At 62.3% G+C, this 27,991-nt stretch overlaps 1 protein-coding gene across 1 annotated transcript; it reads left to right on the forward strand.

The window, feature by feature from the left end:
• Positions 1-37: 37 nt before the first annotated feature.
• Positions 38-27,958, forward strand: FLNC (filamin C). Its single transcript, XM_062491500.1, has 47 exons — positions 38-374; positions 1,927-2,175; positions 2,438-2,535; positions 2,927-3,077; positions 3,605-3,723; positions 3,849-3,926; positions 4,512-4,674; positions 5,034-5,234; positions 5,608-5,745; positions 6,061-6,187; positions 6,585-6,721; positions 7,318-7,511; positions 7,652-7,765; positions 7,990-8,133; positions 8,524-8,647; positions 9,078-9,238; positions 9,380-9,470; positions 9,782-9,951; positions 10,540-10,657; positions 11,255-11,517; positions 11,828-12,425; positions 13,072-13,245; positions 13,750-13,912; positions 14,530-14,690; positions 15,415-15,582; positions 16,096-16,219; positions 16,313-16,469; positions 16,626-16,815; positions 17,271-17,294; positions 17,392-17,639; positions 18,317-18,404; positions 18,490-18,630; positions 18,853-18,981; positions 19,109-19,282; positions 19,832-19,993; positions 20,312-20,515; positions 21,175-21,327; positions 21,418-21,540; positions 22,236-22,496; positions 23,899-24,168; positions 24,554-24,691; positions 24,890-25,005; positions 25,585-25,714; positions 26,094-26,270; positions 26,521-26,739; positions 27,242-27,451; positions 27,771-27,958. The coding sequence occupies exons 1-47, from the start codon at positions 38-40 to the stop codon at positions 27,956-27,958; spliced, it is 8,067 nt and encodes a 2,688-aa protein (XP_062347484.1).
• Positions 27,959-27,991: the final 33 nt, after the last annotated feature.

Here is a 27,991-nt window from a genome sequence, read left to right on the forward strand (position 1 = left end):
TGCCCATCGAGGACTTCCCCCCCCCAGCCCCTCCAGGATGAACTCCACTTACGAGCCAGCACCGGGCGAGGACCCCGAGGAGCTCCCGGCCACCGAGAAGGACCTTGCAGAGGACGCGCCCTGGAAGAAGATCCAGCAGAACACGTTCACGCGCTGGTGCAATGAGCACCTCAAGTGTGTGCAGAAACGCATCGTGGACCTGCAGCGCGACCTGAGCGACGGGCTGCGCCTCATCGCGCTACTTGAGGTACTCAGCCAGAAGAAGATGGGGCGCAAGCACCACCCACGCCCCAACTTTCGCCAGATGAAGCTGGAGAACGTCTCGGTGGCCCTCGAGTTCCTGGAACGGGAGCACATCAAGCTGGTGTCCATCGGTGGGTGTGCAGGGGAGTGTGGGGGGAAAGGGCGGGTGTGCCGGAGGGTGGAAAGGAATGGGAATGGTGAGCGTGCAAGGGCAGGGACGTCGGTGGTGGGGTGGGAATAGGATGGCTGTGAGTACAGAGGAGTGAGGATGTGGCTCGCGATGGGTTTGCAAGGCCAATGGACAAATGAGAATGAGGAAGGAGTGTGCAAGGGTGGGTGTGATGTAGGGATGGGAAATCGAGGATGTGTATGAGGGCAGGAGTGGACAAGTGAGGATGTGGGTGCGTGTGTAAAGGGAAGTGATGGATGAGTGTGAATAGGATGGAAGTGCGCGGGTGGGGGGATGGAGGAGTGGAGTGAAGGATGAGTGTGCAAGGGGCATGATGGACAAACGAGGTTGGGCCCGTAGGTGGATGTGCAAGAGTAGGGTGATGGATGAACGGGAATGGAGGCGAGTGTGCAAGGCTGGAGGCAGCGGTGGGTCTGCGGACGAGCGTGCAAGGGGTGAACGTGTGAGGGCTGCGCGGTCCGTGGGCCTGACCCCGCGCAGGACCGTGCGGAGCGGGGGGGTCCGGCCGTGCGGGGCTGGGGGGGGCTGAGCTCACGCTTGGCTCGGGGCCGGGGCGCTGAGCTCACGCGCGGGGGGGCGCCGGCCCTCGCATTCTCCCCCACCCCTCGCAGGGCCCCAGCGCCCACCCCCACCCGACAGCTGCAGGGTGACCCCTCCGGCACGGGGGAGGGTTTGCGGCCCCCCCGCACACGCGTTCGTGCGCGCCCGGACCGGGAGGTGCTATACCCCCCTCCCGCGGTGTCACCTCCCCCTCCTCACGCGTGTCTTTTCCCCCTCCCGGGACCCCCCAGATGCGACCCCAAGTTTTGGGGACGTCCCAGCTGTTGCCCCCCGGGTTGGTTGTCCCGCCCGCTCCCGTATCTCCTCCATTTCCTCCCTGAAACGCGATCGCTCGTGGGGGGAAGCGGCGGGGGCAGGGAGCGGGGGAGAGTCCGCTCCGCAGGGCGATGGGGGAGGGACCGGGTTGCCTCGGGTCCCCCTCCCCCCAGCCGTCCCCTGCCTCAGTTTCCCCATTCTGGCACTCCAGTAATCCCTTGGGAAGGTCAGGGGTGTGGCAGGGCGCTCACTTGGGGACCCCACGGGTGCTACCAGGGTTGTGCCCCCACCAGGCGCTTCCCGGTGGGCTGCTGGGGTCCCCCTGCAGGATGTGGGTGTTAGGGGTGGACAGGGCGAGTATCGTGGGGTTCAGCCCTCTCTTCCGTGCCCCAGGATGTCTCCAGTCAGGTGTTGGGGTGCAGGGTCCCGTGGCACTGCCGCGGGATATCGGGGTGTCAGGTCGCTGTGGTGGTGCTGTGGGGTTTCGGGGTGCCCCAGGCAGGTCCTCCCATTATCCCCTCCTTCCTTCAGACAGCCGGGATGGGACCCTGCAGCTGATCCCGGGGTGTCAGGGTGGGTGGGGTCCCTCCAGCGGGTCCCACAGGATGTCGGAGTGCCCCGGGGGGAGTCCCGAGGGATCTCGGGGTTCAGCTCCCCCCCCCGTTTCTGCCCCACAGACAGCAAGGCCATCGTGGACGGGAACCTGAAGCTGATCCTGGGGCTGATCTGGACCCTCATCCTGCACTATTCCATCTCGATGCCAATGTGGGAGGAGGAGGAGGATGATGAAGGCCGCCACCAGACCCCTAAGCAGCGGCTGCTGGGCTGGATCCAGAACAAGGTGCCGCAGCTGCCCATCACCAACTTCAATCGCGACTGGCGCGATGGGAAAGCGCTGGGAGCGCTGGTAGACAACTGCGCCCCGGGTAAGGAGTGGGGCGGGGGACGTGGGGGGCATGGGAGGGACAAATGGAGGGGGGGAAATGGGGGGAAAACTGTGCCCCGAGTGAGGGGGGAGTAGGGGGTGGGGGACGCTGGGGGCAGGGGGGGGACAGGGGGCAGCTGGCAGGGATATGGCGAGGTACAGGGTCCAGGCTGTCTCGAGGGGACCCGGTGGAGATGCTAGGGGACACCAGGCACAGAGGGGGTCAGGACGGGTGTGCACCCCTGAGCCTTCTGGTCCTCCAGGTCTGTGCCCAGACTGGGAGAAGTGGGACCCCAACAAGCCGGTGCAGAATGCTCGGGAGGCCATGCAGCAGGCGGATGACTGGCTGGGAGTCCCCCAGGTATGATGGGGTATGGTGGGGGCATGGGGGGCACTGCGGGGCTCCCAGGTGCAGCATGTGGGGGTTACTGGCACTCCCCAGGTATGGGGTGTAGGGCAGGGAGGGGGGGCACAGGGGGAGGATGATGGGGGTGCAAGGGTGTGTCCGGAGGGTGTCCTTGGGGGTCCACAGGGGTCCCTGGGTATTTGGGATACCCCTGGGCACCTGTGTGTGTGGGGGTGTTCCCCAGCAGGGTGAGGGGCGTCTGATGGGTGTTCGGGGTCTCAGGAGGGTCAATCAGGTATCAGGAGGCCCCTCCTGGTAGTGGGGTATATGGTGGTGGGGTTTCCAGCAGGGTCACCCTGCTCGGGGATGGCAGGAGGGTCTGACAGGTGTTGGGCTTCCCCTCCAGGTGATCGCCCCTGAGGAGATCGTGGACCCCAACGTGGATGAGCATTCGGTGATGACGTACCTGTCCCAGTTCCCCAAGGCCAAGCTCCGGCCGGGGGCCCCTGTGCGCCCCTGTCCCCCCCAGCCTGGCCGTGCTCGTGCCTACGGGCCTGGTACGGGGGACTGGGGAGGCTCAGGGGCCATGGGGTGGCTGGGGTCCCAGGACAGGGGGCATAGTGGGAAGTTTGTGGGGACACCAGGGAGCCGGGGACCTGGGTGGGACATGGGACACATGATGGGCATGGACCCCACGCAGGGGGAGCTCAGGGGCATGTGGAGACTGGCACTGGGGACGCACGGGAAGGGTACTTGGGTACTGGGTGGGGGACGTGGGAGCTTTGGAACCCAGCACAAGAGAGTACCCGGGGACTATGGCTGTCAGGGCATGAGAGCAAACCATGCCCAAATCCCAGGGACTCCTCTCAGGACACCTGAGGGTCTCCACTCCACCCAGGGCTCCCCAAGAGTCCCCACCATGTGCAGGGGCCCCTCAAAATCCTATCAGGCTCACCCACCCATACTCGGGAGACCACTATTGACACTCTGGATCCCCCTGCTACCACCAAGGACAAACTGGGGGCCCAAAGTCCTGGGGTGTTGTGGGGTGCTGGGGGCCCCACTGACTCCCCCCACCCTGCAGGCATTGAGTCCCAGGGAAACGTGGTGCTGTGCCCTGCCCAGTTCACCGTGGAGACCTTTGAGGCAGGGATGGGCGAGGTCCTGGTCTATGTTGAGGACCCTGAGGGACACACTGAGGAGGTACAGGAGGCTCTGACCCTCCCCTTTGGGGGATCCCCCCAGTCTCCCTATCTGGGAGACCTCCCCCAGTGCCCCAGCTCTGTGTCACCCCCTTTCTCTGCTGTTGGGGTCTCTTCCCACGCCAGGCCAAGGTGGTCCCCAACAATGACAAGAAGCGAACGTACAGCGTCACCTACGTTCCCAAGGTCGGGGGGCTGCACAAGGTGAGCCCCTTGGTGACCCCCCAAGGCAACCCTTCTGTGACATCCCCCCACAATGCCCCCCTCAACGTGCCCCATGTGATGTCCCCGGTGACACCCCCATCCCATGACATCCCCACCCCTCAGAGTGGTGGCTGCCCCTCCCATGCCTCCCCCCAAGGGGAACGGGGCACACCTGGCACAGTGGGGTTTGGGGGTCCCTAGGAGTCCCTAAGGATCCCTGGGGGTCTCCCCTTGGGGTCCCTGGGGATGGCACTGGGTGGCCCTGGGGTGCTCTATAGGGTCCCTGGGGTGCTCTGTAGGGTCCCTGGGGTGCCACACCGAAGTCTCTGGGGGGAGGTGTAGTAATGGGGGGATCCTGGAGTGTCCTGTCAAGATTGCTGGGTGTCCCATGTGTTCGGGTCCCTGCAGGGGACAGTGGGGAGTCCCTGGGGGTGGTCACTGCTGGGGATCCTCTTCAGGTTGTCATCCCAGGGGGTGTCTCTGGAATGTCCCATGTGCTGTCTCCATGGGGTCCGTGGGGGGTTTCCTCTGAGGTGTGGTGAGGCCGTGGTCCCCTGACACCCTTGGTGTCCCTGTGCCCTCCAGGTGACAGTGCTGTTCGCGGGGCAGAACATTGATGGGAGCCCCTTTGGGGTTAATGTGGGCATGGCCCTGGGCGACGCCAGCAAGGTGACAGCGCGCGGCCCCGGCCTGGAGCCCGTGGGCAACGTGGCAAACAAGGCCACCTACTTTGACATCTACACTGCAGGTGGGGGCATGGTGGGGCTGGGAGTCTCTGGGGACACGTCCTTGTGGTGGGGTTGCCATGGCATGGCCAGGTGACTCTGGGGACACGTCCTCAAAGTGGCCTCTATGTAGCATGATCACTGGCTCTGGGGCCACGCCTCAACGGTGACATGGCCATGGGCTGGTCTTATGGTGGTAGGGCCATGGCACGGCAAGTGGCACCAAGATTGTGTCCTTCTTGTGCCATGGCCATGGGAAGGTGTGGTGGCTGTGGGGCCATGTTGTCAGGGTGACAGGGCCGTAGGATGGCTGGGTGACTCTGGGGACTTATTCTCATGATGGCCTGGCCATGGCACTGAGCCCACGCCCTGATGATGACAGGGGCTGGCCCGGGCGATGTGGGGGTGGTGATCACAGACCCCCAGGGCCGGCGGGACACAGTGGAGGTGATGCTGGAGGACAAGGGGGACAACGTGTTCCGCTGCACCTACCGGCCCGTCCTCGAAGGGCCACATACCATCTGTGTCACCTACGCTGACACCCAGGTTCCCAGGAGTCCATTCACTGTCAATGTGTCTGAAGGTGAGGTTCTCTTCCGGGTTCCCATGTGGCTCCATAAAATTTGCGACCACTGCAGCTAATGGCACCTCTCAGTGGCCCCATGGCTCTCTGTGGTGACTCCATGGTGGTGGTCCATGATAACAATAAGTGACCACAGGTGAACCCGTGGTCTCCTCACACTCCCCAGGGTGTCCCTATGACACCCCTGTCCCCAGGGTGTCCCCAGGGGTTGTTTCCTTGTGCCCCTGAGGATGCCATGGCACTCCCCTGCCCCCAGGGCATCCCCAAGTCATCCCCATGGGCGCCTCCCAGCCCTGGCACACTCCCCACTCCTGCCCTTGGGGGTTCCCCAGGGTGCCCCTGGTGCCTGGTGGGTGCTAATGAGAGTTTGCAGCCTGCACCCCCTCGGTGGTCCGGGCCACGGGCCGGGGGCTGCAGCCACGGGGGGTCCGAGTGCAGGATGTGGCCGACTTCAAGGTCCTGACACGGGGCGCAGGCAGTGGGGACCTGCGGGTGTCACTGCGGGGACCAGGTACGTGTCACTGTGTGGGAGCATGTGGGGCTGGAAGAGTGGGGAGCACCATGGAGTTGGAGGTCTGTGGGTAGGGTCCCACTGTGGAGCCCATGGGGTGAGTGAATGGGTGAGGGTTCCCCATGGAGGGATGGATAACTCCATGTGGGGTCTGGGGTTGGGGACACTACAGGGTGGCCATGGGGAGCTGGGTGCATGAATGGGATGCATGTCCATGGAGGCTGATGGTTGGGGGGCACCCTGGGGTTGACCATGGGAGATGCATGGTTGGGGGGTGCCCCAGGGGTGGGTGCCTCTTCTGACCCCCTCCCACAGGGGGCACAGAGGAACCAGTGACGGTGCGGGATGTCGGTGACGGTGTCTACGAGTGCGAGTATGTGCCCCGGGTGCCCGGCACCTACCAGGTGTCCATCACCTGGGGTGGCTACGCCATCCCCCGCAGGTCAGTGCCAGTGCAGGGGTCCCAGCAGGGGGAAGGGAGGGGGGTGGATTTGTACGTAAGTGGGGGGATGGGGCGTGATGTACAAGCCCTGCACCTCACTGCCTCTCCACCCTCTGCAGCCCATCTGAGATGCAGATGTCCCCCTAGGGTGGGGCGTTTTGGGGGATGTGGGGGGTGTGTATGGGGTCCAAGCCCTCTCTCATCCCCCCCAGCCAATGTGAGGTGCAGGTCCCAGGGGTGGGACATGTCTGGGGGGACTGGGGGGTGCAGGTGTGTGCAGGTGTAGTATAGCCGCCTCCCCCCCATCCCCCCCAGCCTGTTTGAGGTGCAGGTGTGTGAGGGAGTGGGGGTGTACAGGTGTGTTACAGCCCCCCTCACACCTGCCTGTCCCCTCCAGCCCGTTTGAGGTGCAGGTGTCCCCCCAGCCGGGGGCACAGAAGGTCCGGGCCTGGGGGCCGGGGCTCGAGGGCGGGGTCGTGGGGCGTCCTGCTGACTTTGTGGTTGAGGCCGTCGGCACTGAAGTGGGGACCCTTGGTGAGCCGGGGGGGACATGGAGGTGGGGGGCACTGTGGTGGGAATCCTGGGTGAACCCTGAAAGGGGGGGGGCATCATGGGGACAGGGTCAGGAGCACTGTGGTGGGGACATGGGGACAGGGTTGGGGGTCATGTGGTGGGAACAGGGTGGGGAGCTGTGTGGTGGGGACAAGGGCACGAGTGAGTGACACCCTGTTGGGGACATGGGGATGGAATGGGGGACTCCATGGGGCAACATGGCACTGTGAGGGGTGTCAGTGTGGTGGGGACTGGGCCACAGTGTGAAACCCCACTGGGGACATGGGGACAGGCTGGAGGATGGGCACTATGGTGGGGTCCCCCACTGCTGTGGTGACACAGGCACACAGAGGTGGGGACGTGGGGCAGGTTGGGGGTGGCCCCATTGGGTTGAAGGAATATGGGTGGTGCCACCCTGGGGACATGGTCACAGAGTGGGGACAGTGGTCTGGGGGTCCCAGCTGGGGGGGACATAAAGACATGTTAGATGTCACCCAGTGGGGGCATGGGCATGGGGGAGGACAAGTTCTTGGGGTCCTGGCATGGGCACAGGGTAACAGTGGCTACGGTGCCTCCAGGGTTCTCCATTGAGGGCCCGTCCCAGGCGCGCATCGAGTGTGATGACAAGGGTGATGGCTCGTGCGATGTGCGGTACTGGCCCACAGAGCCAGGGCTCTATGCTGTTCACGTGGTCTGTGATGATGAGGACATCCGGGACAGCCCTTTCATGGCTGATATCCGCCCCGCTCCCCCTGACTCCTGGCCTGACAAGGTGCTGTGACCCACAGCTACCCATGGATCTTATTGTCCCTTTGTGGGGCCCTGCTGTGCCCCATTGTGCCCCATTACGCCTCTCCTGGGGGTGCTGGGGGTGCCAGGACCCCACTGTATCCTAACGCCCACTCTCCACAGGTGAAAGCCTTTGGGCCAGGGCTGGAGCCCACTGGCTGCATCGTGGATCGCCCGGCCGAGTTCACCATTGACACCCGTGGTGCCGGCAAGGGGCCCCTCAAGCTCTATGCACAGGTGGGAACTGTACGGGGCTGTTGGGTGGTGCTGGGTGCTGTTGGGTGACATTGGGTGGCGTTGAGCGCCTCTGAGTACTGTTGAACACTGCTGGGTTCCGTTTAGTGTTTTTGGGCACCACTGGGTACCCTTGAGCACTACTGGGTGCCGTTGGGCACCATTGGGTGCCATTGGCCAATGCTGAGTGTCGTTGGGGTCTCTCACCTTCCCCCTGCTGCTCACAGGATGCTGAGGGCTTCCCCATTGACATCAAGGTGAAGGATAATGGTGACGGCACCTTCCACTGTGTCTACGTCCCCACCAAGGCCATCAAGCACACCGTCATCGTTGCCTGGGGGGGTGTCAACACCTCCAACAGCCCCTTCCGTGTGTGTGTCGTAGGGAGCCCATGGGATGTTGGGGTGACCATGGGTGTCCCAGGAGGTGTAGGAGGGGGTGCTATTCATGGAGGGTGTTAAGGTGTCAGATGTGGGGCATGGGAGTCCTGTGGGATGGGGGGCCAGCGTGCCGCTGGGGGCCCATGGAGTGATGTGGATGGAAATAGGGGTCCCATGGGATGCTGGATGTGGGGATGGAGGTCCCAGACCTATAGGGTGCTGGGGTGGGGTTGGGGGTGCCGTGTAGTGCTGTGGATGGGAATCTGTGGAGTGGTTGGATGGAGGCAGGGTGCTAGTGGTGAGGTTTGAGGTCCCAGTCCCTTGGGGTGTCAGGGAAGAGGGGTCCATGCCCCTGCCCCACATGACACTGTGGGCCTGCAGGTGAGCGTGGGTGAGGGCAGCCACCCCAGCAGGGTGAAGGTGCATGGGCCAGGTGTGGAGAAGACGGGGCTGAAGGCCAATGAGCCTACCTACTTCACCGTGGACTGCAGCGAGGCTGGACAGGGTGGGTACTGTGGTGGGGGCACCCTTGAAACTCCTCTGTGGGCATGAGGCCTGTGTCCCTGGGCAGCACCCCTGGTCCTGCACCCCTGGTCCTGGACCATTACCATCAGTCCTGCTCCATCATCCCTGGATCAAGGGTTCTTCATTCTGGGCCCATCAGTTCTGGTCCTGGTTCTGTATCCCCGGTTCAACATCATTGATCCTGCATCCCTGCTCCTGGTCCACTGTCCCTGCTCCTGGTCCAGGATTCCTGGGCCTGCATCCCTGTTCCTGCATGTGCATACCTCGTCCATTATCCCTGATCCTGGTCCATCAATTCTGGTCCTGTCCATTGTCTCCTGTCCTAATCCGGCCCCCTGCCCCATATGCCCAGTTCCACTTCTTGGTGTTCCCTGGGGGAGCGGGGACCACTGACCTGGCCACCCCCACAGGTGACGTCAGCATTGGCATCAAGTGTGCCCCAGGTGTAGTGGGGCCGCTTGAGGCTGACATCGACTTTGACATCATTAAGAATGACAATGACACCTTCACGGTCAAGTACACAGCACCGGGTGCGGGGCTCTACACCATCATGGTGCTCTTTGCCAACCAGGTCAGGGTTCTTGGACTGCCCTGCATCCCTGAGGGTCTATCCCCCACTCTGTGGGGTGTCCCCAGCCCCAAGAGGCCAGGGGGTCTGGGGCTTTGATCCCATGGTGCCCCCATGTTACTGTGCCCTGGTCTTGGTCCCCAGGAGATCCCCTCCAGCCCCTTCCGAATCAAGGTGGATCCATCCCATGACGCCACCAAGGTCAAAGCCGAGGGACCTGGGCTCTGCCGGACAGGTGAGGGGCCAGTGGGGATGGTGGACATGGGCTGGGGGTGATGGGTTCTGTGAGGCAGGTACTGTGAGTGCCATGGGCCCCACAGTGGCTGACGCTGGGGGGGAGGGGTGGAGGTGGAGACCCCTATCCACTTCTGGGTACTGTGGGGCAGGGACTGTGGGTCCTGTGGGTGCCATGGGTCCTGCAGTGACTTGGTGATCTGGTGCAGGGGTGGAGGTGGGGACCCCCACCCACTTCTGGGTACTGTGGGGCAGGGACTGTGGGTCCTGTGGGTGCCATGGGTCCTGCAGTGACTTGGTGATCTGGTGCAGGGGTGGAGGTGGGGACCCCCACCCACTTCCGCGTGCAGACGCGGGGGGCAGGGAAGGCCCCCCTGGACGTGCGGTTCGTGGGGACGGGGCCTGGCCCAGCTGTTGCTGACTTCGAGGTCATCGACAATCACGACTATTCCTACACTGTCAAGTACACCCCGCTGCAGCAGGTGCGTGCTGGTGGCACCCTGACCCATGGCAACACCCCATGGAGGCACCTCAAACCACCTGGGCACCCCAACCCATGGGGTCATCACATGGGGGGAATCCCCAACATAGAGGGACTCCCCAGCCAATGGGGTACCCAAGAGGGACTCCCTCACTGACACCCCATTCCCTGGGCCCTCCCAAGGACATCCACCATACTGCCCAATGTATAGGGACACCCCTATGAGCACTCCCTCCTCTTAGGCATCCCCAGCTCCTGCACCCCATGAGCACCCCAGCTCCTGAGCAATCTACCCCTATGGACATCCCCCCATCACTGTAGACACCCCACCTCTGTGGGCACCCCCTTGGGGCAGCTGCAGCCTCACATGTGAACCTGTCAACCCAGAGCACCCCCAGATCCCAGGGTTCTCCCCATCCCTGGAACTTTACCCTCCCCAGCAGCCATGGGTGACCACCTGCCCCACTAGCCCTATGGCTGCGTGTCCCCTGGTACCCCCTTGGAATCCCCCAGCACCGCCCTGTACCCCACGACTGGGTGCTGTGTGGGAGTCCTCTGGCAGCACCCTGAAATGGAGTTGTTCCTGCAGGGCCCCCTGTCTGTGGTGGTCACCTACGGGGGGGACCCCATCCCCAAGAGCCCCTTCCCCATCACTGTGGCCCCCCCTCTGCAGCTGGGCAAGGTCAAGGTGCAGGGGCTCAACAGCAGTGAGTGGCAGCACAGGGGGGATGGCCGGGGGGATACAGAGGAAGGGGAGCACCCTGCATGTGGTGTAGAGTGGGGGGTGGGCCCTGGCAGGGACACTTAAGCTTTAGGAGCACCCTGGGGGAAGAGACCTTGGGGGACACCTGGGTGAGTGGGTCAGCCTTGGGGGACACTCTGAATGTGGGGGCACTCTGGGGGAGGCCACTCTTGGGTGTGGGGTTCAGCATGGGGTGAGGGCACACGAGGGCATGGACACTGCATGTTGGGGAACCTGGGTGGGGGATACACACCCTGGTTATGGGGTGCAGCTTTGGGCCCCAATGGTGGGTTGGGGGCACCCTAGTAGGAGAAGTCTGGGACCACCATGGGAACAACCAGGATATGGGGGACAGGCATGGGTGGGGGTATGGGGGTACACACACCCTGTGTGGAAACAATACCCTGGATATAGGGGGCACCCTTGGGTGGAGGTGACACACCCTGGGACAGACACACAACCCTCTCCAGATCTGGGGGACACATCTGAATGTGGGGTTCTCCATCAGTCTGGGGGCACCCCAGGGTGTGGGATGTCCCTCTGACTCCCCACTCCCCTGCAGAGGCCGAGGTGGGACAGGTGCAGGAGTTCCAGGTGGAGGCACAGGGTGCAGGAGGCCAGGGGCAACTGGAGGTGAAGGTGACAGGCCCCTCGCGGCGCCCTGTGCCCTGCACAGTGGGACCTGCGCCCCCCGGGTGCCCCCACCCCGTCACCTTCACGCCCCCTGAGGAGGGGCCCCACCGTGTCGAGGTCACCTACGATGGGCACCCGGTTCCAGGCAGCCCCTTCCCTGTGGAGGCTCTGCTGCCCCCTGACCCCTCCAAGGTGAGCGTGGCACACACGTGTGCAACAGGACGTGTGTGTCACAGCCTCTGTGTGTCCCTCTGCCCTCCTGACCCCCACGTGTCACTCACAAGCCCACATGTGCCATAACCCCTGCATGTCCCCCCGACCCCCACATGTTCCTGTGTGAGCAGGTGGAGGCCTCGGGGCTGGGACTGCAGGGCAGTCACATGGGGGTTCACTAACCCCCACCTGTCCCCGTGTCCCCCTTGCCTCCCATGTGTCCCTCTGTCCCCCTGACCCCCACCTATCTCTGTGTCCCCCTGACCCACGAGTGTCCCTGTGCCTGCAGGTTGTGGCCTCGGGGCCAGGGCTGAAGGGCGGCCGTGTTGGGGTCCCAGCGCCCTTCTCCATTGCCACGCAGGGCGCGGGCAGTGGGGGGCTGGGGCTGACAGTGGAGGGGCCCTGCGAAGCCAAGATCGAGTGCCAGGACAACGGAGATGGCTCCTGTGCCGTGTCCTACCTGCCCACGGCGCCCGGAGAGTACCACATCAACATCCTCTTTGCTGGCCGCCACATCCCGGGCAGCCCCTTCACAGCCGCGGTCACGGCGCCCTTCGACCCGGCCAAAGTGACAGCGTCAGGCCCGGGTCTCGAGCGCGGCCGTGCGGGGGAGGCGGCCGCCTTCTCCGTGGACTGTTCACAGGCCGGAGAGGCCGAGCTCACCATCGAGATCCGCTCCGAGGCCGGCGTCAAGGCCGAGGTGCTGGTGCAGAACAACCGGGACGGCACCTACGCCATCACCTACACCCCAGCCTGTGCCGGTGCCTACACCATCACCATCAACTACGGCGGCCTCCCGGTCCCCAACTGCCCCATGCATGTCACTGTTGACCCAGCCATTGACACCAGCGGCGTCAAGGTCTACGGCAAAGGCGTGGAGCCACGAGGTGAGGGAGCAGGGGCTGCTTGCCATGGCACCTCCTTCCCTTGGGTGTGGATCTCCTTCTCCCCATGGGCATCCCATCCCCATGGGCATCTCTTCCTCCTGGGTACCCCTGTGGGCACCACCACAGGCATCTCTTCTCTATGGGAATCTCCATGGGCACCCCATCCTTGTGGGTACCCCCTCTCTGTGGACATCCCCACTCACAGGCATCCCAACCCCATGGGCATCCCCTCCCCATGGGCACCCCATGGACAGCCCTTCTCATTTGGGATGTCTCTGGGCACCCTTTGGATATCCCTCCATGGGCACCTCCCTCTTGCATGGACAAGCCTGTGGCCACGGACACTCCCATGGTAACCAGCATCTCCTCCTCATGGGCATCCCCTCTTGTTCTCCTGGATAACCCACAGGCATCTCTCCTCCCCCTGTCCCCTTTGCCCTCACCACTGCTCAGGGGTCCCTGTGGTTTTCCTCCCATTCCAGGGGGGAAGTTCTGGGGGTGCAAGGGAGGTGGAGTGGCAGCCCAAGGCTGTGCTAGTTCCCCCTGGAAGCCGCTGTGTGTGCTGAGGGGGCCGTGGGCTCTCGGAGGGTGCTGTAAGGGACCCCAGGTGAGCTCTGGGCCCCCTTGACCCCCCTGTACCCCTCAGGAGTGCTGCGGGAGGTGGGCACTGAGTTCACAGTGGACGCACGGGCACTGGCCCCCACCGGGGGACCCCACATCCGGACACGGGTGCTGAACCCCTCAGGGACCCCCATCGACACCTTTGTCACTGACCTTGGTGATGGCACCTACCGTGTGGAGTACACACCCTTCGAGGAGGGTGAGGGACCCCCACAACCCCCCAGGGAACCCAAACACCCCCGGGGACCCCAAGGCTCTCTTGGAGAACACAGACATCCCCAGGGGACACCCAAACCCCTAGGGACCCCCAGCCCCTGGGGAACACCAAAACACCCCAATAAGCTCCAGGGACTGTGAGCTCCCCCAGGGACTCTGCTCCCACACTGGACTCCAACACCCTCCCAGGACCCCAGATCCTGGCCAGGTATCCTTCATTCCTCATGAAGGACCCTCAGAGAGGGAAGGGATCCCCTTCAGTTCCCCCTGGATCCCCAGAACCAGGAACCCACAAACCCCCTGAAACACCCTGAAATCCCAACTAGGGTCTCCCAGCCTCCCCCTCAAAACCTCATCCAGGGATTCCCAAAGCCCCCAAGACCTTCCAAACCCCACCCAGGGACCCCCAAAATCCCCTGAGACTCCCCACCGCAGAGACCCCTTGTGTCCCCTCCCTGGGCAATGTGTGATGGTGTACCTGTTGCAGGGCTACACCTGGTGGAGGTGACATACGATGACGTGGTGGTCCCCAAGAGCCCGTTCCGTGTGGGGGTGGCTGAGGGCTGTGACCCCACCCGTGTTCGAGCGCATGGCCCTGGCCTGGAGAGCGGCCTGGTGGGCACGGCCAACCACTTCACTGTGGAGACCAGGTGGGCACTGACCCCCAACCCCAATCCAGCCCTGCTCCCCAGAGCACCCCAACCCCTGCATTCCAAATCCCTGCCCTAGCACTATTCCACATCCACCAACCCCTCATGCTGACTGTACTGGGGGGTTTGGGGTGGCCATGGCCCCCTGCTTTAGTGTGGAGACCAGGTGAGCACCAACCCTGAGTCCCTCCATTCCGACACCCATGGATTCCCCCCAGAGATTTCACCTCCACCCCAAGCCACCAACCCACCCTCTGCATCCCGTTGTGGAAGTGCCAGCACTATCATCTTGTACCTGTGCCCTTCATGTTCATATCCCACCTCTATCCCATGTCACCAACCTGCCACTTCCATCCTGTGCCACCACTCTGGCATCTCCATGTTCTGCCACAGAGGTCCCATGTCCAACCTCTTGCATTGTCTACCACCTGTGTCCTTTCCCATGGATGTACCACCTCCATCCCATGTCACCAGGATGGCATCTCTGTCCCCTTGCCATGGAGGTGCCACCTCTGCCAGGGAAGTGGCACCTGCATCTCCCCGCCATGGCTGTTGTTCCCCCTGGACCCACCATGCGTGTGTCACTTCTCTGAGTGGTCGTGGTGGCATGTCCCCAGGGGTGCGGGCACCGGGGGCCTGGGCCTGGCCATCGAGGGTCCCTCGGAGGCAAAGATGTCATGCAAGGACAACAAGGATGGGAGCTGCGCAGTGGAGTATGTCCCCTTCATGCCTGGTGACTACGATGTCAACATCACCTTCGGCGGCCGTCCCATCCCTGGTGCGGGGGGACAGAGGGATGGGGAGTGGGGGGAGGTGTCCTGATTACCATCTGTTGGTCACTGGCCTTCACTGTGGTGATGCCACCCACGGTGGCCTCACAGCCAAGCTGTCCCCTGCCTGTGCTGCCCCCATGGCCATGGCTGTGGTACCCCCATGGCCACACTGACCGATGGCCACGTTGACTCCATGTGCAGCCTTTGCCCAAACTATTTCCATGACCATGCTGTCCTTGTTCCCATGCTGACTGTATGGACATGTTGACCCCATGACAATGGTGACCCCACACTATGTTCATGCCCATATTGAGCCCTTCCCCACACTGACCTCTTGGCCATGACAGTGACTGGGCCCACACTGACCAATGGTCATGTTGTCCTTATGGCTCACACTGACCCCACGGCCGTGTTGATCTCATGGTCATGTTGTCCCCATGCCCATTTTGAACCCACAGCCATGGTGACCCATGTGTTGACCCCATGGCTATGTTGACCTTACAAGCACACTGGTCCCACAATGTGCCCATGCACATGATGGACATGCCAACTCTATGGCCATGCTGTCCCTGTGCCCCTGTTGACCTCATGGCTGTGTTGACCTTGTCTTCATGCTGACCCCATTCCCACACTGACCCCACACATGCTGGCAGTGGCCACACTGCCCCCATCCCAATCTCCCCTGCCCCATACTGCCTCCCTCATGTCCTGAACCTCTTTTCCACACAGGGAGCCCATTCCGGGTGCGAGTGCGGGATGCTGTGGACGCCTCAAAGGTGACGTGCTCAGGGCCAGGGCTGGGCCCCAGTGTCCGTGCACGGCTGCCCCAGAGCTTCACTGTGGACGTCAGTGCTGCGGGACGTGCAGCCCTTGAGGTGACGCTGCTGGGGCCCACCGGTACGTGGGGACACAGAGGGGAAGGGGCCTGTGTCTCATGGGGTGTCTTGACCTCTGGGGTGTCCTGCTTCATAAATGTCCTACTCCATAGGATGTCCTGCCCCTGGGATCCCATGGTCTATAGAGAGTCCTGCTCCCTGGGATGTTCTGCCTCATGGCTTGTCTAGCACCATGGATGTGCACCATGGACATGGACATGCACCATGGACACCACAGGGTGTCCTGCCTCATGGTGTCCTGTTATATAGGGTGTCCTACCTATGGGTGTCCTGTTCCATAGAGTGTCCTTCCCCATAGGACATCCAGCCTCATGGATGCCCTTCTTCACAGGGTGTTCAACTCTGTGGGGTGCCCTCCCCATGGATACTCAGATCCACAGGGTGTCCTGCTCCATGGAGTGTCCTCCCCATGGAGGTTGTGCCCTACATAATGCTCTATACCCCCCACATGCTTCTGTCCCACACGTCCCCCTGCCTCGCATGTCTCCACCCCACATGTCCCACTGCCCCACAGGGCTGCCGGAGCCAGTGGAGATCCGAGACAATGGTGATGGCACCCACAAGGTCACCTACACCCCAGCCACTGATGGGCCTTACACCGTGTCTGTCAAGTACGGGGAGCAGGAGGTGCCGCGCAGGTGAGACCGCACCTTGTATGGGCAGAGGGGGGACACAGGATCCCCACACAGCCTGGAGATCTTGGCACCCTCCTAACTCCGTGCTTCCCCCAGCCCCTTCAAGGTGACGGCACTGCCCACCCACGATGCCAGCAAGGTGCGGGCGAGTGGCCCCGGGCTGAGCGCGGGAGGGATACCCGCCAGCCTCCCCGTGGAATTCACCATCGACGCCCGCGACGCTGGCGAGGGACTGCTCACTGTGCAGATTCTGGTCAGTGTGTGAGGGGGAAGCATGGGGGAGTGTGAGGATTGTGGGGAGAGTCATGGGGTGCTGAGCCCCACATGGTGCCCTTTCCCCTACATCCCGGGGTACTGAGCCCCACAGGGTACACCCAGCACAGGGCACTGATGGGGGTCATACCTGCAGGATCCCGAGGGGCAGCCCAAGAAAGCGTCAATCCGGGACAATGGAGACGGCACCTACACAGTGTCCTATGTGCCCGACGTGCCAGGGCGCTACACCAGCACTGTCAAGTACGGGGGTGACGAGATCCCTGCATCGCCCTTCCGTGTCCTCGCTGTGCCTTCTGGTGATGCCAGCAAGTGCCTCGTCACAGGTGGGGCTGCCCCCCAGTGTCCTTATGCTGACCTGTGCCATCCCCTTGCTGACCCACAGCCTCCCCTCACTGCCCCGCGATGTCCCCTTGCTGCCCCACCACACCCCTCCCTGCCCCACAGCATCCCTCCTGCCCCACGGCATCCCCTACTGCCCCACAACATCCATGTGCTGACCCACAGTGTCCCCTTGCTGTCCCACAGCACCCAGCCCAGAGACCCCTGTCTTACTCCCCCACTACCCCATGGCTGCCCCCAGTGCTCCCACTGCCCCACTGCTGCCCCTCAGCACCCCTCCCACTGCCCCAGACCTACCCCACGGCATAGTGGGGATGAGTGGGTTCCCCCAGGACAGGACGTGCTGGCCCCCCCGGAGCCCCCTGGCCCCCTCGGCAGCCCCGGCCCCCCAACCAGCCCCCCAACCCCTTCTCACCGCTCTCCCTGGTCTTTCTTGCAGTATCCATTGGGGGCCATGGACTGGGTAAGTGGTGCCAGGGGGGCAGTTGGAGGGCTGGGAGGAGGCAGTTGGGGGATAGGTTTGGAGTCCCCCATGGCCCTGACCCCACCCTCCCCCACAGGTGCCTGCCTGGGCCCCTCTATCCAGATCGGGGAGGAGACAGTGATCACAGTGGATGCAAAGGCAGCGGGACAGGGCAAGGTCACCTGCAAGGTGTCAACACCTGATGGTACAGAGCTGGATGTGGATGTTGTGGAAAACCACGACGGCACTTTTGACATCTTCTACACCGCACCTGAGCCCGGCAAATACATCATCACCATCCGCTTTGGCGGGGAGCATGTCCCTAACAGCCCCTTCCATGTCATGGTGGGTGGGCACTGTGGGGGCACTGTGGGTCTGGGGACTTGTGATGAGCACCATGGGTCAGACTTTGGGAGACCGTGGTGTGGGCAGTGTGGAATTGGGAGACCATGGTGGTGCCATGGGGCAGAGAGTTAGGACTATGATGGGCACCATGGGTTCTTATGATCATGGTGGGTGCTGTGAGGCAGAGAGGTGGGGCCATGGCGTTGGGAAACTGTGGTGGATCCAAGGGGAAAAGAGTCGAGGACACAATGGACACCATGGGACAGATTTTGAGCACTAGGGTGACACCATGGAGTAGGGAAACCATGGTGGGGTTGGAACATCATGGTAGGCACTAGCAGAGGATTGGAGCTATGGTGGACACCAAGGGACAGTCAGTCAGCGTGGAGTTGCAAGAGCACAGTGCAGGGTTGGGTGACCATGATGGGAGTTATGGAATTGGGGGACCATGGTGGGGCAGTGTCAGGACGCTGGTGGCCATTGTGGAGCCAAGAGAGTTAGGAGACCATGGTGGGCACTGTGGGGCTGGATGACCATGGTGGGCTCCATGGGGCCAGAGTCATGGTGTTGGGGGTTTGGATCATGGTTGGCACCATGGGCTTTGGAGGTCATGAGGATTATCACAGGGCTGGGAGCCCACCATGAGTTTCTCAGCCTCCCTCTCTGACACATGATAGGCCACGGAGGAGCCCCCAGCCACCACCGAGAACCTCCGGCCCTTTAACCTTGTCATCCCTTTCACGGTGCAGAAGGGTGAGATCACAGGTACAGCACAGCGTTTTGGGGACAGGGACTACCCCTTCAGGCACCGACCCCCTTCTTGGTGCCCCTACTGACAAAATGCCCCTAGGTGAGGTGCGGATGCCCTCAGGGAAGACAGCGCAGCCCAACATCACGGACAACAAGGACGGGACAGTGACAGTGCACTATGCCCCCTCTGAGAAGGGGCTGCACGAGATGGACATTCGCTATGATGGCAACCATATTCCTGGTGAGCCACTGGGGGCCCTGGGAGCCACTGGGGGTAACTGAGAGCCACTGGGAAGTGGCTGAGGAAGGTTGATATAACTATGCCCTGGCTGGACTCCTGTGGGTCAGGCATGCACCATGGTGTGTGATGTCCCTGTGGAATGTCTCTGTGAGGTCCATGGTTGGTCACCCTTGGGTTGGGGTGTCCTCATGGGTCTCTGACCATTGTCCCTTGTGTCCCCAGGGAGTCCCCTTCAGTTCTACGTGGATGCCATCAACCCACGCCATGTCAGTGCCTATGGGCCTGGGCTGAGCCATGGGATGGTTAACAAGCCATGCACATTCACCATTGTCACCAAGGATGCTGGTGAGGGTGAGTGACGGCCAAAGGGGGCTGGGAGGTCATGAAGACCCTCCAGTGCCACCAGGAGGGGCTGGAGACCCCTAGTGCTTCCTGACACCCGTTGTCTGCTGCCTTCTGACAACCCATGTGCCTCCAGGTGGGCTGTCGCTGGCGGTCGAAGGTCCCTCCAAGGCAGAGATCACCTGCCAGGACAACAAGGACGGGACATGCACCGTATCCTACCTGCCCACAGCCCCTGGTGACTACAGCATCATTGTGCGCTTTGATGACAAACACATCCCGGGCAGCCCCTTCACTGCCAAGATCACAGGTGAGACAGGCTGGGGGGCACAGTGAGGTCTGGGGGAGTTCTGGGGGTTCTTGGGGCTTCCACATAGCCATGGGGGCACCTGGTGGGCTATGGAGTCATGGCCATGAGGGCACCTGCAAGGCTGTGGGGGCACTTGTATGACCATGGGGGCACCTGTGGGTCGTGGGGACACCTGTGGGGAATAGACACACTTGCCCTGTGGCCATTGGGACAGCTGTGGTGTCTCTTGTCCATCCCTGGCCACCAGGATTCCCCCCTCCCATGGCCTAGGGGACACTGTGAAGGCTTGGAGACACCAATCCATGGCCTCAGGGATGTCATGGAGCTTTGAGGACGCCATCACAAGTCCGTGTAGACCTTGTGGGGACTCTATCCATGGCCTTGAGGATGCTATTCACACATCTTTGGGCGACCCCTGATTCTTGGGACCCTCTCCATGTGTCCATTTGGACCTTGTGGGGCTTTGGGAATATCATTCCATCACCATTGGGATACTATCTGGCTTGCCATCACCTTGGGTTGATGTCCTTGCTGATGGCATCTCTGCAGGGGATGACTCTATGCGCACGTCCCAGCTCAATGTGGGCACCTCAACTGATGTGTCACTGAAGATCGCAGAGACAGACCTGAGCCTGTTGGCAGCTACCATCCGCGCACCCTCAGGCAACGAGGAGCCATGCCTGCTCAAACGGCTGCCCAACCGCCACATCGGTGTGCAGGGACACAGGGACACCACGGGGACACAGGGACATGTGGATGTGGGCACAGAACTGGCACATGGGCACATGAGAGGAGGATGTGGGACCTGGGGCATTGTTGGCACAGTGTTGGAACAGTGGGGCTATGTGGTCACAGGGATGAGTGGCCTTGTGGCATTGGGTCAGCACGGGTTTGGTGGCCATGGTCAGGGGACTTGGATGGTGACCAGGGGCTGACAGAGGTGGCCAGGGGCTGGTGGCAGTGGCTAGGGATGGTGCATGGATGGTGGCCAAGTCTGGTGGTGGTGTGTGACAACCGTGTCCTCCCCAGGCATCTCATTCACACCCAAGGAGGTGGGTGAGCATGTGGTGAGTGTGCGGAAGAGTGGGCAGCACGTCACCAACAGCCCCTTCAAGATCCTGGTGGGACAGTCAGAGATTGGGGATGCCGGCCGGGTGAAGGTGTGGGGCCAGGGGCTTCTGGAGGGCCACACCTTTGAGGTGGCCGAGTTCATCGTGGACACACGCAGTGCTGGTGAGGCCATGGTGGGGGGTGGCCATGGGGGAGGTGGTAGCCATGGCTAAGGGCAGGATGAGGTGATGGCCATGACTATGTTGTGGCCACCCAAGGATGAGGTGGTGGCCATGGTTATTGCTGTGGTGTACTATGGCCACATGTGATGGTGGCCAAGGCTATATGTGGCCAGGAAGGGATGGTGGCAATGGGTCATGGCCAAGGCAGGATGGTCCCTGGAGCTGTGGCGGTGGTGTGGCCATAGCCAGGATGATTTGAGGACCATGGCCATGCTACAGCTGCAGCCACCACAGGATGAGGTGGTGGCTATGGTGTGACCTTCATCTGAATGGGATGGTGACCATGGTGGTGGCATGGCCAATGCCCAGGTGAAAGGTGGCTAAGGCCATGCCATGGCTGTGGCCAGCACAGGGTGGGGTGGTGGCCGTGATTATGGGCATGGCATGACCATGGCCAGGATAGAGCAGTGGCCGTGTCCATGGTGCAGCCAAGAGGGTGATGCTGTGGAGACTGTAGCATGGCCATGACCAGGATGGGGGTGCTGAATGGGATTGGGTGGTGACTGTGGACAGTTTGGGCTTGTGGCCTTGGTGTGACCATGGCCAGGACAGGGACAGCCTCCATGAGACACCTCTGATCATGTCCCCATGGCCACCCAGGTTACGGCGGGTTGGGCCTGTCCATTGAGGGCCCCAGCAAGGTGGACATTAACTGTGAAGACATGGAGGATGGCACCTGCAAAGTCACCTACTGCCCCACCGAGCCTGGCAACTACATCATCAACATCAAGTTTGCTGACAAACATGTCCCAGGTGGGGCTGGGGGAAACATGGGGGGACAGAGGGTTGTGGTGCTAGGATTTGCAGGGGGTGACAGGTCCCTGAGGTAACTGTGTCGCACAGGGAGCCCCTTCACAGTGAAGGTGACGGGTGAGGGGCGGATGAAGGAGAGCATCACGCGCCGGCGGCAGGCACCCTCCATTGCCACTGTTGGTAGCACCTGTGACCTCAACCTTAAAATCCCAGGTAGGGTTGGCCTTCCTCCTCCTTCTCCCCCTCTTTTCCTCCTCTTCCTCTTCCTTCTCCACCTTTCATCCTCCACCATCCTCCTCTTCATCCTCCTCTCTTGCTCCTCTACTTCCCTCTTCTCCATCCTAATCCTCTTTCTCCTCCTGCTCTGTGGGCCATGGGGACAGAGACACATCTCAGTCACTCCAGGTCTGATTTCTCCTCCCTTCTTTCTGTCCCCTCCGTGCGTCTGTGTCCCTCTGTGTGTCTGTGCCTGCGTCCATGCATCCGTCTGTGCATGCCACCACCCACCGATACCTCCATCCATATGTCTGTCTGTGTGTCCATTCACACGTCTATCCATGTGTCCATCTCTGGCTCCATCCACCCCTGCAACCGTTCCTACATCCATCCTTGTGTCCACTCCTCCCTGCACCATCCTCTACTTCCAACCCTGTGACCACCCATGTCTCCACCCATCATGATTCCATCATCCTTGTCTCCATTCCTCCACGCCTCCACCCATCCATGTCTCCTCCCATCACCACCTCCATCCCTGTGTCCGTTCATCCCCGTGTCCATCCCTGTCCTCCTGTGTCCCCATCACCCCTGTGTGCACTCTTCTGTTCCCCACCTGTGCCCACATCCCGTTGCCCCCACGTGTCCCCACATGTCCACACTGTCCCCCTGTGTCCCCGCGGGGTGTTCCCCAGGGAACTGGTTCCAGATGGTGTCGGCGCAGGAGCGGCTGACGCGCACGTTCACGCGCAGCAGCCACACATACACACGCACGGAGCGCACCGAGATCAGCAAGACGCGCGGCGGTGAGACCACGCGTGAGGTGCACGTGGAGGAATCAACCCGCGTGGGCGGTGCCTTCCCCCGTGCCCCGCCAGAGCCCTTCGGTGCCTTCGGGGCCTTCGGGACCCGCGAGGGCATCGGCGCCTTCGCAGCCCCTGCGCGCGTACATGAGGGTGCGTCCTGCACCGGGGGTGTGCATGGGAGTGTTTGCTGCAAAGGGGCATTGCACAAGAGCTGGGTGTGCATGAGGGGTGAGTGCGCAGGGCACTGTGCTCACACGAGGGCTTGCACTTGCACGTGGGGGCTGCTTGCAGCAGGTCTGGGTGTTCTGGGGCAGGGCACTGGGTTTGCACGAGGGCTGGATGTGCATGAGGGGAGCGTGAGTGCAGGGAAGTGTGTTTGCACAAGGACTGGGTGCGCTGGAGCACCAATGTGTGTCTGCACAGAGCTGTTCTGGCACAAGGGCTGGGTGTGCATGAGGCCTGGGGGTGTGTGGGCAGGGCACTGTGCTGGCACAAGGGCTGGGTGTGCAGGGAAGTGGGATGGCATGAGAGCTGGGCACACTTGCCACGGGAGTGCCCTTGGACAGGGCTGTGTGTGCTCACGCAAGGCCCCAGCTGCGTGTGCCCAGGACACAGCTGGGACAGAGTCCCTGGCACAGCATGGTGGCTGCTGTGCTGATGGGGCGGTGCCATTCACACGGGGATGCATGCAGAGGTGGGGCCAAGGCTGGCTCTTCGAAGAAGCCGGTGCACACCTGCTTAGGGGTGTGTGTGCTCAGCCCAGAGGGCTGTGGGTGCCCTCGGCATGAGCGCGCAGTCTCACAAGGGTGTGTGTGAATGTATGCGTGTGCATGCTGGCAAAGTACACAAGTCCTGTGCATGGGGGTCACACTTGCAGGTGCACCCAGCAGGGGAGTGCACATGGACTCTGGTGTGTGTTGGGGCATCTGGGCACACTGGCAGTAGGGGGGTGGGATGACAGTGACAAGTGTGACCTGGTGGTGGGGTAGCAGGGTGCTAGTGTGCCAGGGAGCCCTTGGGATGGTGGTGACAAGGTGATGGGGAAATGGGGTGCCCTGGTCTGAGAGAGACAGGATGCTGGGGTGACAGGATGACACAGTGCTCTGGTGACAGGATGCAGGGGTGCTGTGGTGCCAGGGTGATGGCTTGATGGGGTGACAGGGTGCCACGGTGACAGGATGACCAGGTGCCCCAGCAACAGGTGCTGGGGTGCCATAGTGACACGGTGATAAGGAAATGGAGTGCAGAGGGTCCAAGGCACAGGGGTACCCATGTTACAGGATGATGGAGGGATGTGGTGACAAAGTGCCCTGGTGACAGGGTGACAGCCTGCCATGTAGTGGGAGGGTGCTGGGGTGCCATAGTGGTGCAGAGGTGGGGTGACAATGGGGTGATGTTGAGGTGCCCGGGTGCCTGCAGAGTGACACGATGTGTGCTTGCAGGTGAGGTGATGGTGCAGGAGCTGGGCTGCCATAGCGGTGCGGTGTTGGGGTGACACTGGGGTGCCGATGGGGTGTTGGGGTGCCCATGGTGACGTGGGGTGTGCCCGCAGGCGAGGCGTCCGCGCAGGAGCTGTCGGCACAGGTGCTGAGCCCATCGGGGCAGCGGCGCGAGGCCGAGGTGGTGCCGGGGGGCGCAGGGGTGTACAGCGTGCGCTTCGTGCCCCAGGAGACGGGCGCCCACACTGTCAGTGTCAAGTTCCGGGGGCAGCATGTGCCCGGGAGCCCCTTCCAGTTCACCGTGGGGCCACTGGGCGAGGGCGGTGCCCACAAGGTGCGGGCGGGGGGCACCGGCCTGCAGCGCGCTGTGGCCGGCACACCAGGTATGGGGAGGGTCTGCCAGGTGTGGGGGATGATGGGGCCTGGGGGGATATGGAGGTGATTGGAGCGATATGGGTGTGTGGGTGTGATGGGGATATGGGGGCAGTGAGGGGTGGGTGCTCTTGGGGGGATGTGTGGGGGGTCTGGGTATTATTGGGGGTGTGGGTGGCAATGGGGGTTAGGTGCTGTGCATGTGGGGGGTGTTCATGAAATCTGGGGGCTCTAGGTGCTGTGATGGGGGATTTGAGAACGGCTGGGTGTGGGGGCAGGGAGGTGTTACAGGTGGTCTATGTGCCATGGGTGGGATGTGGGTGCAGGTCTGTGCTGGGTGTCACCATCCTGGGGTGCCACTGAGGGCCAGGGTGACCCTGGTGACCCCTCCCCCAGCTGAGTTCAGCATCTGGACACGTGAGGCGGGTGCAGGGGGACTCTCCATTGCTGTCGAGGGGCCCAGCAAGGCTGAGATCTCCTTTGAGGACCGCAAGGACGGCTCCTGTGGTGTCTCCTACCTGGTGCAGGAGCCAGGTGAGGGGGGGCTGTACCCCAACGCCCCCAACCCCCCCAACCACCTCTAACGTCCCCCAGGGTGCTCAGCCTGGGGCTGGGGCCACAGGACCCTCATGTGAGGAGGGACCCACATGCAAAGGTATTCCAAATTAAAGGTGTCCCCACGTGAGTGTCCCCATGTGGGGGTTCCCTGCTTGACTGTCCCATGTCCCCCAGGTGACTACGAAGTGTCCATCAAGTTCAACGAGGAGCACATTCCTGACAGCCCCTTTATTGTTCCCGTTGCCTCCCACTCCGATGATGCCCGCCGCCTCACTGTCACCAGTCTGCAGGTACTGGGGACACCCCCTGTGAAACCCTGGGGCACCCCTGGGCTCACAGATGTCCCCTTGGTCCCCAGGTCAATGCTGGGCCACTCTGAGCCCCTACTGCACTCTTGGGATGCCCACTGTGTGCCACCTTTGGGTCTCCTGTGGTACCCTTGTACTGTCTGGGGCCACCTCTCCCTCATATCATTCTTGGGCCACCTCTCTCCCCCTGATGTCACCCCTAGACAATCTTTACGCTCCTCTCATTGTCAGCCTTGCATCCCTTGTGTGACCTTGCACTCCTGTGTCACCTTTGGGATCACTGTGTTGCTCCTTTGTCACCCTTGGGATTCCCTGGAACCACCTCTCTCTCCTGCATGTCACCACTGGTGCCCTCCCTGGTGCCACCCTGGTGTCCCTTGCTTCAATCCTGGGCCACCTTGCACCCCTGTGTGACCCTTGGGCCCCATGGTGCTCCACTGCCCCCCTGCCATGTCCTCCACACCCCTCATGTCCACCCATTACCTGGGGTGAACCAGCTGGCATCATTCATGATGTCCCCCAGCCCCCCATGTCCCTTATTCCACCGTGGTCTTCCCACAGGAGACAGTGGCAGTGAACCAGCCAGCATCCTTTGCAGTGCAGCTGAACGGGGCACGTGGTGTCATCGATGCCAAAGTGCACACACCTGCAGGGGTGGTGGAGGAGTGTTACGTGTCTGAGCTGGACAGCGGTGAGGGACATGGGGACACCGTGGGGACACTGGGGACACTGGGATAATGGGTCTGCAGATGTGGGGTTGTGGGCATAAGGCACAGGGGCATGTGATGTGGGGACATGGGGAACACAGGGACATGGGGACACAGGACACAGTGACATAATGGCATCCCCCAGACTTGTACACACTGGGGTTCCTGCATGGGGTGTGGAGACACAGGGATGTGGGGACACGGGACATGGGCACACAGGGATATGGGGACATGTCTGTGTCCCCCTGGTATGCACTGGGGTTATTGCTGCACAACAGGGCTGTGGGGACATGGGGGTGTGGGGACACGGGGACACAGCAACACGGGGACACGAGGACATGGTGATATGTCTGTGTCCCCTAGACCGGTACGCACTGGGGTTCCTGCCACGCGAGAATGGAGTCCACTCCATCGACCTGCGCTTCAATGGGCGCCACGTACCTGGGAGTCCCTTCAACATCCGCGTGGGCGAGCAGAGCCAGGCTGGGGACCCAGGGCTTGTCACTGCCTTCGGGCCAGGCCTTGAGGGTGGTCGCACAGGTGACACTGCTGTGGAGACAGGGACAAGGCTGTGGGAGGGGGGTGGGACAGAGACACGGCTGTGGTGGTGGCAGGAGAGACATGGCCATGAAATGGTGATGGGGACAGAGCCATGATGGAGATGGGGCCTGGTGGTAGCAGTGGGGATGTGGCCATGGGAGTTGCCATGATGGGAATGGGTCATGAGTGTTGACCACAGCGGTGTCCTGGTGTCCCCTGCTGTGATGCCATCCCCATGTCTGTATCCCAGGGGTGCCCTCAGAGTTCTTGGTGCAGACAGCCAACGCTGGAGTGGGAGCACTGGCTGTTACCATTGATGGCCCCTCCAAAGTGGAGTTGGACTGTACTGAGGTTCCCGAGGGCCACCGTGTCACCTACACCCCAATGGCCCCTGGCAACTACCTCATCTCCATCAAGTATGGGGGCCCCCACCACATCGTGGGGAGCCCCTTCAAGGCCAAGGTCACTGGTATGAACAGGGGGGGACATGGGTATGGGAAAGGACATGGGGACAGAGGGGAACATGGGAGCCAGTGGGAACGCAGGAACTGAGGGGTGTGGGAATGTGGGGGTCCCCACCACACCATGGGCAGTCCCTTCAAGGCCAAGGTCACTGGTATAGATGGGGTGGGGGTAGACACAGGGATGTGGGTTATGGGTAAGGGAGATTGGAGGAGGAGAATGTGGGGGTCCCTAGTGTGGGATGACAAGGGGTCAATGATGGGCATAATGGAGAGTGGCAAGAGGGCCACCCCAGAGGACCCCCAGGGTTGACATGAGTGTGGGGGGGTTCTAGGGTGGTAACAAGGGGTCTTGGGGGTGACATGGTGTAGGAGCCCCAGGATGACATGATGTGGGTCCCAGGGGGAGGAGTGGTTGTCCCCAAAAGATGTCCTTACGTCCCCCCAGCATGGTGGGATGGGGGTGTCACCATGGTGGGGGCTTGATCGTGTGTCCCCTGTACTCCCCAGGCCCACGGCTCTCGGGTGGGCACAGTCTGCACGAGACCTCGACAGTGCTGGTGGAGCCAGTGGTGAGGGCGGGATCACGGGGTCCCCCTGCCTTTGCGGGGGTCACCAAGGCCCCGTCAGATGCTGGGCAGGTGGTGGCCCGGGGGCCAGGGCTGGCAGCCGCCCGCCTAGGCCACAAGAACCACTTCACCGTGGACTGCAGCAAGGCTGGTGAGGGACACAGGGGGTCCTGAGAGGTTGGGGTGGCTGGGATGGGGTTGGAAGGGCAGATGGGGGCTCAGTCCAGGGGCTCCTAGGGGAGTCCTGGGAGGGCTTGGAGGAGAACTGGTGGGTCTATGGGGTGTTCAGGGAATTCTGAGGGTCTTGAGAAGGGATGGAGTAGATTAAAGGGGGGCCTTGGGGTACTGGGAGGGGATGGGGTGGGTAAGTGGGGGAGTCTGGTGGAGGGTCTGGGATGCAGGGGGGAAGTTTGGGGTGACCCTGGGGTCTCAAGCTCAGGGTTCACCCCGCCTATGGCCCCCTACCCCAGGCACAAACATGCTGCTGGTCGGGGTGCACGGCCCCAAGGCCCCGTGTGAGGAGGTGCACGTGAAGCACGAGGGAAACCGTGTGTACACGGTGACCTACAGCGTGCGGGAGCGCGGCGAGTACGTGCTGCTGCTGCGCTGGGGAGACCGCGACGTCCCGGGGAGCCCATTCCGTGTCACCGCAGCCTGACACCCCCGGGGAGCCCAGGGGTCCTGGGCCTGC

The sequence above is a fragment of the Cinclus cinclus genome, chromosome 4, assembly GCF_963662255.1.
Source record: "Cinclus cinclus chromosome 4, bCinCin1.1, whole genome shotgun sequence".
Lineage (NCBI taxonomy): Eukaryota > Metazoa > Chordata > Aves > Passeriformes > Cinclidae > Cinclus > Cinclus cinclus.